The sequence below is a fragment of the Bombus bifarius genome, unplaced genomic scaffold (assembly GCF_011952205.1).
Source record: "Bombus bifarius isolate JDL3187 unplaced genomic scaffold, Bbif_JDL3187 scf7180000008239, whole genome shotgun sequence".
NCBI classification, from domain to species: domain Eukaryota; kingdom Metazoa; phylum Arthropoda; class Insecta; order Hymenoptera; family Apidae; genus Bombus; species Bombus bifarius.
The window spans coordinates 727,502-742,095 of NW_022884533.1; the positions used below are offsets into that span (position 1 = coordinate 727,502).

General features: G+C 30.0%; 3 protein-coding genes across 3 annotated transcripts; 1 reads left to right on the plus strand and 2 right to left on the minus strand.

The window, feature by feature from the left end:
• Positions 1 to 3: 3 nt before the first annotated feature.
• LOC117211549 (ras GTPase-activating-like protein IQGAP1) lies at positions 4 to 8,445 on the minus strand. The gene is made up of 26 exons (XM_033455536.1): positions 8,289 to 8,445; positions 8,033 to 8,126; positions 7,719 to 7,953; positions 7,494 to 7,638; positions 7,261 to 7,418; positions 7,049 to 7,183; positions 6,890 to 6,974; positions 6,715 to 6,806; positions 6,471 to 6,636; positions 6,238 to 6,401; positions 6,032 to 6,166; positions 5,786 to 5,942; positions 5,469 to 5,714; positions 5,244 to 5,392; positions 5,032 to 5,175; positions 4,651 to 4,956; positions 4,399 to 4,563; positions 4,218 to 4,331; positions 3,806 to 4,143; positions 3,498 to 3,722; positions 3,050 to 3,440; positions 2,792 to 2,971; positions 2,588 to 2,717; positions 2,243 to 2,516; positions 1,888 to 2,169; positions 4 to 1,829 (listed from the first exon to the last, which is right to left on the minus strand). The coding sequence occupies exons 1-26, from the start codon at positions 8,326 to 8,328 to the stop codon at positions 1,469 to 1,471; spliced, it is 4,911 nt and encodes a 1,636-aa protein (XP_033311427.1). The 5' UTR covers positions 8,329 to 8,445; the 3' UTR covers positions 4 to 1,468.
• A 900-nt stretch (positions 8,446 to 9,345) lies between these two features.
• LOC117211610 lies at positions 9,346 to 12,374 on the plus strand. Its single transcript, XM_033455674.1, has 6 exons — positions 9,346 to 9,538; positions 9,742 to 9,992; positions 10,573 to 10,895; positions 10,968 to 11,211; positions 11,513 to 11,793; positions 11,889 to 12,374. The coding sequence occupies exons 1-6, from the start codon at positions 9,427 to 9,429 to the stop codon at positions 12,124 to 12,126; spliced, it is 1,449 nt and encodes a 482-aa protein (XP_033311565.1). The 5' UTR covers positions 9,346 to 9,426; the 3' UTR covers positions 12,127 to 12,374.
• A 211-nt stretch (positions 12,375 to 12,585) lies between these two features.
• On the minus strand, positions 12,586 to 14,368 carry LOC117211611 (protein lethal(2)essential for life-like). Its single transcript, XM_033455675.1, has 2 exons — positions 14,153 to 14,368; positions 12,586 to 13,562 (listed from the first exon to the last, which is right to left on the minus strand). The coding sequence occupies exon 2, from the start codon at positions 13,545 to 13,547 to the stop codon at positions 13,026 to 13,028; it is 522 nt and encodes a 173-aa protein (XP_033311566.1). The 5' UTR covers positions 13,548 to 13,562; positions 14,153 to 14,368; the 3' UTR covers positions 12,586 to 13,025.
• Positions 14,369 to 14,594: the final 226 nt, after the last annotated feature.

Consider the following 14,594-nt stretch of genomic DNA (forward strand, 5'->3'; position numbering starts at 1 on the left):
TAATACAATGCGCGTGAGATAAATGCGGATGGTTTACTCTACGTTTTGTAATTACTAATGTCTTATAATTACAAGCGGAAAAAGTTGTGTACTAACATATTACCAAGTACACGATACCAGCTTGCATACTATATCTAGATAATATGTATGTATAATATGACCTATATGAGATAAAATAAACTTTTGTTCTACAGATATCAAATTTAAAATTCGAAATTTTCTTACACGCACGTACATGTATTTTAATGTAATAATGTCAAAAATCAAATTGCTCTCATATACTCTGTAACAAAACAAAAACGTAATAAAAGCAAAAACATTTATGCTTCAACAACTGTTCTTGATATTTTGTTTTATTTTAGATACGCTTCGATGATATTTGATAACAAAATATGCAAGCTCATAGTATGCAAAGATTTAACACAATATATAACCAACTCTATACAAAAGTTATATTGATGTATGATTTTTTACTTTGTTTTATATTTTTCAGTTTAAATGTGCAGGCTTTTTTGCCAATATCCACTAAACAGGCCTTTATGTAGTATATTTTATAAAATGGAATTTATTGTATCTCTAACACGCATATGATAGAAATGTCAAAATTTGTGTTCAAACGATTTGATTTTAGATTTTATAAAATGCACAAGAACACTAGGTTGTCTAATATTTAAAGGATGATATAAATTACATGTATAGCATTATAAAACATATTGATAATAATAGACAACCTATTGCTCTCATTAAAAAATTTCTGAGAATATGCCTTATCTTATTTTAACGGTGCAACGTAAAAATATTTATATTCGTATAAGATATATATATATACAATTAGTCGATACATCCATTATAAAAATGAGGGACAAAATGACGAGTGGTACACATCGATGGAATTAGGTTTAATTATACAAATAAATTTAAAAAGAGTATTATCTTAGCAGTAGGTGATATTTACTACCGTTAGTTTACTTATTTTTATAAAATTTAAAAAATATATATTTCTCTCTTCTAAGATTTCTAATCATATTTAAAAGCTTTTGTTCCATAGACTTCTTTGTGTATTATTGTTAAATATATCTTATTACATGAAATTAAAAGTAATTGAATCATTGCAGGCAAGTTTTACATTATATATAAATTAGTAAGATCTCGTAAAATTTTTCTATACCTTGTTATGTTATACTGGTCATTCACAATAACAGATACATGCATACCACGAAATCTTGTATTAAAAAAAGTCAGATTCTTCTAAATATAACTATTTACAAATATTAATCATATTTTAAAAATTGTTATACGGTAATTGTGAATTTTGTAAATCAAATCTAAAACTTTCACGAACTATAAGAAATTAATATGTGACAAATCTTTGTTTAAAAGCTCATAATTGCAAGAGGACATTGCACAAGTGCATAATTTTCATATTAATATAGCTATATAAGTAACATAATTTAATCCTCTCTTCTTTTCAAGTTTTACCATAAAATTTTCGATTTAATAAATACAACAGCAAATTTACATTAACTTTTGCTTTACCAAACATATCCATAATTGGTGCACCTTCAAACTGTAACTCAAGCAATTTTTGTATGTCGATATCAATCTTTTCCATTTCTACTCCCATAAATTTACAACGCACGCTAAAAAGACCACTATGTTCTGTTGGACTTATTTCAAAAATTACATTTTTAAACTGCGATTGTGGAAGTCCATCAACTTCTAACAGTACTCCTTTTTCTTGTAGTTTGGCCGCAGAATATTTCAGTGTCATCTTAGATCTTAATTTAACTTGATTATTTTTTTGACTGGCTTTAAGTGCTTGCAAAGATCTGTAAACAATTTATATCCATTACAAGTATGAAATGTAAGGAAAAATTATATACATACCCTTTGCCCGTGTGTAGATTCTCCAAACATCGTTGTATATATTCATTATAGTACTCTACTTGTTCTTGGTAATATTTGCATTTTTCTTCCAGTCTTTGTTTAGTTGTTCGTAAAGTCTGTAATTCTTTATTCCGAATAATTCGATATTTTCCTTTATTACAAAGATCTTTGGCCACTGCAGTTATAATATTTTGATACCCATCGTCTCGACTGACCCATCCGTCAAGTTCGAGTTTATTAAGATACGCCCGTAACTGAAGCTTACAATCATTCAACGATGAACTGTAAATAAATTTTTATTTTTTTTTTTTTGTTTAATAATTAATAATTTGTTTCATTACTATATACTATATACCTCTTATGAATAGTAGTTAAAGTAGGCGATAAGCTGGAGCATTTTACGTCGTGTAGGTTTTTTTGCACAGGAGAACATACAGGAACTTCTAGAGCTTTAACTAATGTTTGACCTTTTAAGAACTGCAGTACAGAAACCAATAATTCTTTCGTTTTTATGAAGAGCTTGTTCAAACTAGCGTCTTCGTCTTCTGGTACTTGAAATTTATTCATGAGTACCAGACATACTTCCATTTTCCCAAAGCGTATTAAATTCGCTTCACAAGCAACATCAGCTAATAAATAATTGTAATATAACATATTAGGCTCGATTAAATAAAATGAATGATAATAAATTATTTCTTACAGATTCCAAGTAAAGATGCAACAGTTGGCGCAGGACCTAAATCATCCAATAAATCATGTAAGGAATCCATTGGATCTGATGCTATCTGATCTTGATATTCTAACATAAGACAATGAGTGTCACAAATTTCCTGTAAGTAATATAGTTAAAAAGATTAATAATGAGAAATTTCCGATTTTTGCGTGATTATTACAGTTCGTTTACTTGTAAAGAAATATAAATCTCAGGTCTCTGAATGAGTGTGGCTTCCGTATATTCGTGTATACAAAAATGTTCTTCTAGATCTTCAATTTGACAACAATAACGGAAGAATTTTTTAAACTTTTCATGGCATTCAATTATAAATGGATTCAAACAAACTAGATGTGTGGCCTCTTCACCAAACTAAAACAAAAATTTATATAAAATGTGTGTCTTTTGTTTAGTTCTAAAGATTATGATTATTAAAATGAATGTAATTACCCCTTTCTTAGAAGCAGCAAATTGTAATATTTTTGCAATACTCGCTAAATTTCTTCGTTGATCATTTGATAATGATCTATCAATTGGTAATGTAATTATATCGAAAGCATCTGGAGCTACAATAGCTGCATTTATAAAATGATAATAAATCAAATTTCCCACTACTTTCAAAATATCTTTTTCTGGAGCATTTGGAAATTTTTCAGTTAAGGAGTCATTTAAAATTTTAGCCATATATAACATTCCATATGGTATCAAATCTCGTGATTCAGTTATTTTAGTCAAAAATTCTAAAACAGTACTTTGTAATAATTCTATTCCTTTATTTAATCTAATTTGTACTTGCTCATAATCTAAAGCTTGTTGTTGTGTTACCGTATAAGGCAAATTCCTGTTGAAACAAATGATTATAAAACAACATTGACTTACATATTTGCTTTAAACTTACGATGTTTCTCCTGTTTCCATTTCTAACTGATTTCGCCAGCACTTATAAATATCAATGGGATTCGTTTCTATATTTAATGTACGATCGGCTAAAATTTTTTCAATAATTGGTCCAACAATTTGCCTCAAAGCTCTTTGACCATTTAATTGCCGTGCATAATTTACTGCCATTTTCAAGACAAGAGGGTTTCCGGTAACGACTTCAGATGGTTTTTGAAATTTACATCTATATATTAAATTATAATTATTAGTTATTTTACATTTGACTTATATTCATCATATCATATTTTTATGTAATGGTCACTATACCTGATTTCTTCTTGTAATGCACTCCCAAATAATTTTAATAACAAATATTCTTCTCTGATATTTGATCCAAAGTTAAACAATGTTAAAATCACATTTTGGAGAAACTTATTTGTTTTACTTTGAGGTAAGAGGAATAAAAGTTTTGATAAGTATTTTGGATTAGTTTGCAGTGCATAAAACAAATGTTGATATCCTTCCAACATTTTTCGACCTTCTTTAGTTAATGATTTTAAGCCTTTGTGTGAAATAACACCATCTGATAAAGAGCTTCTTTGATCTCTGTTGGAATGCTTTTGCTTTGCAAGAGTTTCTAAGCTCCTTCCATGGGCTACAACATCCTAAAATTTATAGTCTTGTAGATATATTTTTAATCAAGTCTAAATTCAATATATTTTTTTATTTTAAACATTACTTGTAGTGTAATTCTATTTTGTATAAGTAAACCAATTTTTATATCCATACTATCCAATTGTTGGGATAAAACCTGGTTGTGTCGTATACTTTGCACAACTTCGAGTTTTAAATTCTGTAACAGTAAATTCACTATAGAATATAAATAATTGAACTATTGTTATAATATTAAACACTTATACTTGTAACTCTAAGTCTTTGTCATAATCCTCTGCGTTAAAATTTAAAATCGCAGAAAAATGACGAACTACAGGAAATGGTGGTTTTTCCTTATGTAACAATGAACGGAAAGCATGTCTTTCAGCACGACTCCGCCACCAAGCTTGTATTTTTATAATTTTTTCTTCCTAAAAAGTATAATATATTAAATAAACTAATTCAACTCTTAATGCATCATATATAAAGTTGTAACAAAAAAGAAATGGATCATTTACATGTTTTCTATAATAATCCAATATGTTTGCATATTTAGTTTCCACTTTCAAAGACGTATTTTGAGATTTTTTTTCATTATATTTTTTTTTATCTTCTAGTAATTTCTCATATTGTTTACGCTGTACTATACTTCTCCACCAAGCTTGGATTCGAATAATTTTATCTACATTATTATAAAAATATGTAAACCTATTAGAAAGTTTTTTTCTCAATAAATATCCACGGGCATAAGCTTGGAACCAGATTATCTGATTATTTATTTTACACTTTTTGTGTTTTCTTGCAGTAATGTTTTTTATTAATTCCTGGAAATAACGAACAGATATACCTTTTAACATTTTTTTGATTTAAATGGCTTAAATCTTTTAGTTGTACAATACTTTTATGTCTTCCATATCAATATAAAATGTTTCCGTCAGATTTTTTGGACAATCCCAAGTATAATTGTAGTTCTTTAAATCTAAATAGGATTCATTATTTTTATGAGTAACATAACGAACAAGTTCGCAATTGTACTTTTCACTCTGAAATATGGAAGAAAATTATTAAATTACATTCTGCATTAAATATATAGTTTACTATACAATTATACCTTCATATTTTTTAAATCGTATAAGGTTTTATAACAATTTGCTTTATATTCCTCTGGTATTTTAATACCAAATTTTTGAAGGCATTGAAGTATAAATGACATATCATTTTGCTTTAATCCAATATTAATGTTTGATAAAAATTTACAGACTGCAAAAAAAACGAAAAATATTATTAAAGCACTATAAGCATAATAATGAATAAATAACATATGCATGCATTGTACCATTTTTAACATTTGAAGATTCTGTATTAACAACTTTTGTTACATTTTCTACATCTTCTAGCCACAATTCAGAACCATCAATATGTTTTTCTTCGAGGCATTTTTTAAATAATTTCAAATAAAGAGATACATCTTCTGGTGAAACAGGAGTTTGTAATTTTAAAATAGAATTTTTTAAAGCAGCTATAATACCATTTCGGTCATTTTCTACGACAGCAGAGTTTAATTGACGTAGAACTTGTATTACTGTCAAGACATTAAAAAATTAAAAATATTGTATAATTTACATAGATGTACACAGTTTACACAAAATATACCTTCATCATCAATTTGGCACTGTTGATTGACAGCATCAATGCAGTCTTGAATATCGATATATGTTAATAAAGGACATTCTTCATCAGCTGCCTGCTTTTTACATCGAACTGCTGCTAATGCTCTATAATACTTTACTTTATTCCCTTGATCTAATTCCTAAGATATGATATGTATATATATATATATGTATATGTACACAAAAATAATTACTCATTACAGTTATAATTATAAAAATATAAACTCACAGAAACATGGCAATCTGGATTTGTCAATGCTTGATAAACTAAATCTGGATTTCCCGTGTCTACAGCTTTACTAATTTCTGCAATCGTTGATAAAACACGCGTACTGGCTACAATATCGCTATATGAAAGGTCGTTCTATTAAGGATATTATTTTTATTAATACAAATTTTTTACATTATTTTATATCTTACATATTCTATTTTTACCTGAGATTCAATACGATCAATTTTCATCTCTTCATAATATAACGGTAATGCAAAATCATCAATTTTTTCTCTCAATCCTAAATCAGGTTTTTTTAGAACTTCATAGAAATCATCTCGTACACCATTTTGTAATATTAGATTTAAAAGCTTTACACAATCCTCACCTACGTTAAGAAAAATATTTGGAATAACAATTACATTTAATAAGATAATCTTTGTTATGCAATACTAACGTTTCCGAGATTTAAGTGCGGTTTCATTTGTTTTATCAATTTCCTTCTGAAATAGTTGCTTCCAATGATGATAATTGCTTTCTGAATATATATTGTTCCACTCAGAGCTTTCTAATAATTGCATTAGTTGTTCTTTATACAATTGTGCGTTCTCGTGAATGATATTCTGAAAAAAATAAAATAATACTGATAATAGAAGAATTATAAACGAATATATTAATAAGAATGTCAAGGTAAAACATACTTTTAAACACAATGTAGACGTCTTTAATATATCCATAAAATCATTATTTTTACAACGAATAGACTGAATTATATTTTTCATAGTACACTGAACTAAAAAAGATGTGCATAGTTAGAAAGAGAAACATAATTCAAAAAATAATAATTAGAAAATAATAATTCTCATTACAACTTACCATTAACACAATTAATATGACCTTGAATTTCTGCTTGAGTTAATAATTCATCATATACATCTGGTACATAAGTATCATTAAGAGACTGTTAAAATTATATTATTAATACTTATTAGAAATATAACTAAAGAAATTTTGATTAGGAGAATCATTGCTTACTCTATTAAGCATAGCTTGTGCTTTAGATTCCTTTGCTTCAAACAAAGCATCAGTGTATTCCTTACAGTAGCAAGGCATAATATTGTTCAACTGCACTACTTTATTTTGAAGAGCAGTTAATATTTTCTCATTATTCTTAAAATGAAATATTCATTCATTAATTATTCAAATTGTTACTTAAAGTACTTTATAAATAAAAGTGACATCCATACTTTTTCTGTAATAGATTGATTGACTGCTATTACTGCAGCATGAAGTGTTGCTGCATCAATCTCCATATTATTTGTTAATAAGCCGCCAATTTTTTGGAAGGAAGGCATTTGAATTCCATATTTCTTTAATTCCTTACTAACAGCATTTATTTCTTCCTCTAGAAAGAATGAAATGGTAACAAAATAACATGATCAATGGATATTTTCACAGTATAGTAGAATCACACAAGTACCAGTAAAATTCACTTTTCCATATAAGTCTTGAATTTGTGGAGCTTTGCCCAGTTTAAACAAATGAGTACTCAGAGCATGAATACAATATATTGCACGAGGCATATTTTTTTTATCGTAGATATCTGTTGTTTCTGGCTGAAAAGTCTATTAAAAAATTATTCTTATTATTTTAGGTAAATATAATTATAAATAATAATTTAATCTTACGTAAAAAAAACACGTACTAGTGGTAACTGCATGGATTTTAAGCACTTTAAAAAGTGGTTAATATTATCTGTATGTTTAAATTGTAAACCAACTGCTGCATAGCGCTTTTGTTCAGAGTCATATATTTTATGAACAGACAAGGATTCAGGTGCCATAAAATGGGCAAGTTTTGCTAAATACACTCCGTTTCTTAAATTCTCTTCTAATTCAGTTGTTGGTGGTAAAGTTTCTCTAAGACATGCTTCCATCCACCTATTAAATAAGGAATATTTAGTCATTCTTAAGTAAGCAGAATAATAACAATTTATTAAAAACTTGGCAACATATTTACTTCTTGGCTTCCTCTAAATGACAGAGGTATTCATAAGCAACTGTTTTATGACGTTGTTCATCCATTTCATCTGCCGATTTACGGATATCCGTCCCTGCAAAACTTTATCTTCTAAATAAAGAATCAAAATCTAGGTATGTATTCCATAACAATATTACTACAACATTCAATTTCATGTTGCAACTTTCGATTTGACATTTACATGATATAGGGTATAAAGAGAAAATTAAATGTCCACACTGATCATTAATTTTACCTCTTTCATGATTACTTAATTTATCGTCGATATCACTCATATCAAAGGATAAGAAAATGCAATTAACACACAAAAAGTGAGAATGACACACAATAGTTGGAGTACGTTAAATTCTACAAATTCAAACTTGTTCAAAACTACAAGAATGGTGCAACACTGACAAATCGTACCAACTGTAGCGTTGTGTATCTCTAATACACCGTCCAATACTATTGGACAATCTTGTATGAGAAAGGACTATTGTCTACTAACTTCGTACCTCTCATAATTCAATTCAATTCGATTCGATTCGATTCGATTCGATTCGATTTAAGTGAATAGACGTAAAACATAAATAATAAATGATTGTTCTTAACTTATTAAACACCAAATAAAATAACTAAATAACAAAGAAAAATTCAATTTCAATTTTATATATAGACTTTAAGATCCAAAGTATTAAAAATCAGTTAAACTAATCAGTTAAGAATTGAAACTAAAAGGAAAAGTTTCTTGAACGTCAGGAATTACTCCTAACTATAATTACTTATATTATATGTGATTAAAGGAAATAAACGATATAAAACGTAATTACAAATAAATTTTATTTAATACTACCAGTAGTTCTAAGTTTCACTATCTTCTCATTTTTATCTTCTTTACTTTTGTCATTTCTTACATAAACTTAACACATACATGTTAAACCAGCATTTGCATTATTCATTTACAGTTCAAAAAATCATAGATTCATAAAATCTAATGAAATTAATAATCGATTTAGAAGATATAAAATATGTATTTATTACTGGAACCTTGAAATATTTTTATCTTTTTCTCAGGATTTTTGCGGATAATTTTATATAGCATTTAGCTTTCTGAAAAGCCAAAATTTGTTAACGTACATTTGCATGCGTTGTTTCATTAATGAAACGCACATATTGTGTATACGTTAATATACAGATATTGTCGAAGTAGTGTATGTAGAAGCTAAGGAGGAAACAACGCAAGAATAAGGGAGGGGGCAAGGGGGGTCAGATAAAGCAGTTGACCCTCGCCCCTTCAATGACCCGAGAGATATCGTTCACTAAATTCATTGACGCATCTCAGTCGAGTGCGTGGCCTCTTCTACTATACATCATACTGATCGGTACTTTTCGTCATGGTCGTTCATTTCGATCGTATGTCAAAACCGGAAATGCATCTTCCAAAATTATTTCTTCTTTTTTCCTTTTTTATCACAATAGGCCAATGTGATGTTCAAAATTCTATTGGTAAGTGATTTTATATTTTACGAAACAGAAGTTTTCACTTGTTTTATAACTATGAGATAAATCGATTGTTAATCTATGATTTATAATTATGATCTTTATTACGTGCAGTATTAGTAGGATCGATGAAATCTCCTAGTATACCGAATCGTAATCATCATTGTTCATATTATTTAACTCAATCTTCGAGTGATAACGCTTTCTAGGAAAAGATGATACCACAGCACAAATAGCGCTTGGCGAGAAGCGACTCGAGGATCATATTCGCGCGATTGTAAAGCACTATCAGCAAGAAGATCCGATAGGTCTACCTGGTGTGCCTATACCCGATCCCTTGCCAGTACCGGATATGAAGCATTCGTTTTCTATGTATACTATGAACTTCAAACAAATGAATGTTTACGATTTATCAAAATTCCGGATAGTAAACATGGAGTCAGAACTGGCTTTGATGCAAGTGAGATTTTTTCCAAGCTTATTTAGATATATATATATATATATATATATATATATATATATATATATATATATATATATATATATGTATTCGATGCAAAAGTCGTAAACATGCGAACTACTTGTAACACCGCCGATAATGCAGCTCAATGTAATTGACGATGAATTCACAAATTTTACAGTATCTTGAAAACGAAAGCTTTGGAAGTCTGAAGCGGAAATTTATTTCAATGCCGACTAGCGGCCAATAAATGACAACATTAGTCTATAACATTCGTTATTTAAAGAACAATTATCTATGCGTCGACTCTTCTTTAAAAAGATATCCATCGCTTCGTCTAAGAACGTCTGTCATTACGAAAAAAATACATGCTAATTATACGACTGTAATGTAAAACGTTTCGCATCGGTGACTAATTACAGATACGTCGCGTCGCATGATCGAGCCATCCTAGAATCTTTGCTAAATTGGTTCACATGAATATTATAGAACGAATAAAAAATAATTGCATGGTTACAACTACATCGAATCTAAAAAAAACGCATTAATATCGATTTTCATCTTGATATGCTTTCAAAAGATTTCAGTGACTTTAAATATGAAAAACCTGAACATTCGTGGATTCTATACTCTCTCTTCTTGGCTATCACGATCGGCTGGTAATTTTACTGTGAAATTGTCGGGAGTGTACGTGAAAGGACTTGGCAGGCTGGAAGTGGCCAGCGATGGTAAACTGCAAGCACAAAACATCGATTTGGATTTGACATTTGAAAAGATAGACATGGATTTCAAGAATTTGGGCTTCCTGGGCTCTGTGTTTCAAAGCATGATCAATTCTGTAGGCACCTTTATTTTTGACAGTATCAAACCTTTCATATTGAAGGAAATAAATACGAAAGCTAGGTAAAGATTATCTAATTTGACATTGTTATGTGCTACAGATAAAAACGGTTACAAAATTTTCAAATATTTTAGGGGCGAGGCTAACAAACAAATCTCACAATTGCCGCAGCAATTCCCGAATTCTATATCGCCCTTCGATATGTTAATAACCGAGATCCGCAGACAAATATCTGAAAAAGGCTACGATCCGTTCAAGGTGAAGGATTATAGCCAGACCGTCGGTATATTCACAGTGATGTCGACTCATACTTGGATCACTGGCCTGGGAAGCGTTTACCGAATGGGAAACGTCACTTTAAGCATACAGAACAAAACAGTAAATAATTTGCTTTAATAATTTTCAAAACAGTTTAATTTCAAACTTTTTCTATAGCAATTGCGTTGGGATTGAATAACGCGACACAAACGATACCTGTTGATATATTATGTAAACACAACACAATGTGTCTATTTATTAGCGTGATTACATCAGTTATTACGTCGTACATCGTAAATCGTAAACAGGCTTTGCTAATTAATTTTAATTACGATCCGTAATTATCTCGGTTCTGCTGTAATCTAATTTGTAGGCGTTGATGCATCTCTAATAAGTATTGTTTGCTTGCTTCCATTTAAAGGTGTATGCAACAATCGATGCTGGTACCCAAGAAATTGAAGGAAAGACTCATTGGGAAATAAGCGTGATTGGTGGTGTTTTATCAAGAGCTGGTATAGTTTCCTTTACTATACAATATTTCAGGGCTCAAGTAAAATTAAGCCAACCCCTGGACACTCGGCAAAAGCCGAACATGGAAGGTCTTGATCTTGAATTGGGTAATATTCAAGCAAGAGTGCATGGAGCTGGTACCGTCGATTACTTAATCGAAGCAAGCATTAATATATTACCAAACCTTTTAAGGTTCGATCTCGATGTTTATCCACTTCTATGTATACGATTAGCGTATCTGTCCATCGATTCATAATGCTATTCAGAAAGGAATAATCTTTTTATAGGTATCAGATAATGGATGCAATAGAAGGACCACTTAAAAGACGTATTCAAATTGAACTAGACAAAGTGGACGTCGAAAAAGAGATTTACGAACATATTCCACACATAGAGGAACATGCTACTAGACATATTCATGGTTTGGTTCCTCCGGAAGAGACGATTTTAGAAGGGTTAATGCCGCCTCAGGATCAAGATGAACAACCATTTTCAGAAAGTGAAGAAAATCGAGGTCCTTCGTAAAAATTGAACTTATTATAAAGTACATAAATAATAAAGTACATTACGCGGTATTTAAATTATTTAAATTTGAAGATACAATTTTTTAACGCCATCAAAGTTACAAAAAAGATCTGTTTACTGACAGAGGTCGTCATAAATACACTGCGCAATACACTGTGTGCTTTGTAAATATTTTTGTTCTATTAAAATATAGTATTAAAATATATTATTGTTATAGATTAATGATAAAGAATCTTCTTATTTCAATATTTAACGTTTATTTACTGAAAAAAAACTTTTATTAAGGACACAATAGTGTACACGAGTGTATATTAAACTATAGTTACAAATATAATGTCCATAACAAATTTTTGGCAGGACATTGTACAATTAAATTTCGTAATATTGAATCATATAGAATATAGATATTATTAATTAAATTGCTAATAATGCGGTTAAATTACTAATTAAACATCGGTATAACGATGCCGTCATATAGAAATTCAATTCATGATATTTATTTTGATCCTTTTTTCCATAGTATTTCATACATATTCATAGATTCTATGTCCGCGGTTCCTATACATTTCAATATATTGACATTTTTACTATTTACAGTTATAAGTTACGAAAAACGTGTCAATACGTTGAAAAACCTTAGTTACTATTTTTTATACAAGCTTACCAGGACAATAAATCAGATGTTAGATACATAAACTATTACAAATAAATATAAATACATTGCATACATAAAGAATATATTTAGGGTGATACTGTACTTTGAATTTTACATTTAAATGTCTTTAACATACTGTTTCAATATGTGCGATTTTTTTAAGCTTAAAGAAAAAGTTTCATGATGAATTTCTATGTATTACACGAGTGTCGATTAGAAGAAAAATGATAATATCATTTATTATTTACGCCTTAATTGCTAGCGCGTTACTTCGTTCGATTGGTACGATTCTTTCTCCTGGTGCTGGTAGAGCGAGTCTTGGAGCAGTGACAGTGAGAATACCATCGGACGACAAACTCGGTTTAACGTGGCCGATATCGTATCCTTGTGGTAACACGTATCGGCGCACGAAATGTCTTGACACGTAACCATGTTGATCCTTTTTCTCTTCATGTTTACCCTCGATGGTAATAGATTTGTCGTCTGTTCTGACAGTGATTTCTTCTGGTGCGAATTGCTGTACATCGACAATCACTTGATATTTGTTTTCATCTCGTTCAACGGTGGTCGAACCTCCAACTTGATGTTCCAAATCTTCTATCATGTTCCTCCATGGCTGGAAGAAGTCCTTGAAGGATGGCATTGGTGGTAGTTTCCAAAAATCGTCTCTGGTGCTAAGACGTCTGAAGTGTTCTTCCAATTCTTGATGATAACGATCCATATCCCTCCACCAGTTGCGGAAAAGATCTCTAGTTACCAGTGCCATATCGATGCGAATGATCTGCACAAGATAAATGCGTAATTTCTAACGTGTGGCCATCAGAAGCAATTTCATTGAAAAAAAGTTGAAGATTATGAAGGTTAAAAATATTCAGTACAAAACAAACTTGGAAATTGAAAATAACGACGAATTTCGAATCAAACGTAACGTTGATATAAAAAGGATTAACATCGACGACGACGTTAGAATAGCATATACAAACGTAAATACTTCGTATTGTTCTATCAAGAAATAAAGCATTGCATGTCACGTCAAAAGTAAGTATGTATATACTTGCTGAAATACCGATCGAATTGCACCGTGTTTTTACACATTTCAAGAATATCTATTCTTAGATACACGAAACATATCCATAATACGTTATATCAACGTTACGTTTGATTCCTGCAAATTACATTTTCTCTCTCTAAAGGTATTCACTTTTATTTTCTTCTGTTTTCTTTTTTCCGTAAGGATAGATAATGAATTATAAATACAATTTAAGACAATGGAAATAAGAATAAGGAAAACAAGTTTGTGATAAAACGATCTAAAAATTACTTGAATTGCTAGAAAACTTTGACGAGATTGAACAAAGTTAGAATACATACCTCTCGTTGGATATCCTTATTTTATAAACCACTCACAGGAAGAAATAATCGTTCGTTTTGTATAAAGTCGTTCGTTAGTAGCTCGGAACGTTGTACGAACCTTGCACTTCAAGTTGCAGTTTTTAACTGACTGCGCAATACTGCCGGCCGGGGTTTATATTTGATGTGGCGCGCTTTTCGAGATTTTTCGAACTGTGCATGCGCAGACGCAAACCGTTTCGAATTTTCTTGCGTCAAGTTTCTACTCGAATTTACTAGCAACCGTATCCTAGCCAATCAACGCTTATTCTTAGCACTAGGCGGCTTCTCGTTTGTTCGAGTATTTTCTATTTTTTTCACGCAATTCAAAATACATCGTTTTACATTATGTTTTCTATATATTTTCCAATCCATGCGTACTTATATTTTTACTTTTTATGCAAATTATATCTTCTGAATACGT

Excerpts from the sequence above, each read along its gene's own strand:
- LOC117211549 (XM_033455536.1), bottom strand. The coding sequence starts at position 8,328 with ATGAGTGATATCGACGATAAATTAAGTAATCATGAAAGAG. Across the intron at positions 3,441-3,497 it reads ATGGAAACAGGAGAAACATC|GAATTTGCCTTATACGGTAA; the intron begins GTAAGTTTAAAG and ends TTGTTTCAACAG. Across the intron at positions 2,718-2,791 it reads AGATTTATATTTCTTTACAA|GAAATTTGTGACACTCATTG; the intron begins GTAAACGAACTG and ends TATTACTTACAG.
- LOC117211610 (XM_033455674.1), top strand. The coding sequence starts at position 9,427 with ATGGTCGTTCATTTCGATCGTATGTCAAAACCGGAAATGCATCTTCCA. Across the intron at positions 9,993-10,572 it reads CAGAACTGGCTTTGATGCAA|ATTTCAGTGACTTTAAATAT; the intron begins GTGAGATTTTTT and ends TGCTTTCAAAAG. Across the intron at positions 11,212-11,512 it reads TAAGCATACAGAACAAAACA|GTGTATGCAACAATCGATGC; the intron begins GTAAATAATTTG and ends TTCCATTTAAAG.
- LOC117211611 (XM_033455675.1), bottom strand. The coding sequence starts at position 13,547 with ATGGCACTGGTAACTAGAGATCTTTTCCGCAACTGGTGGAGGGATATG.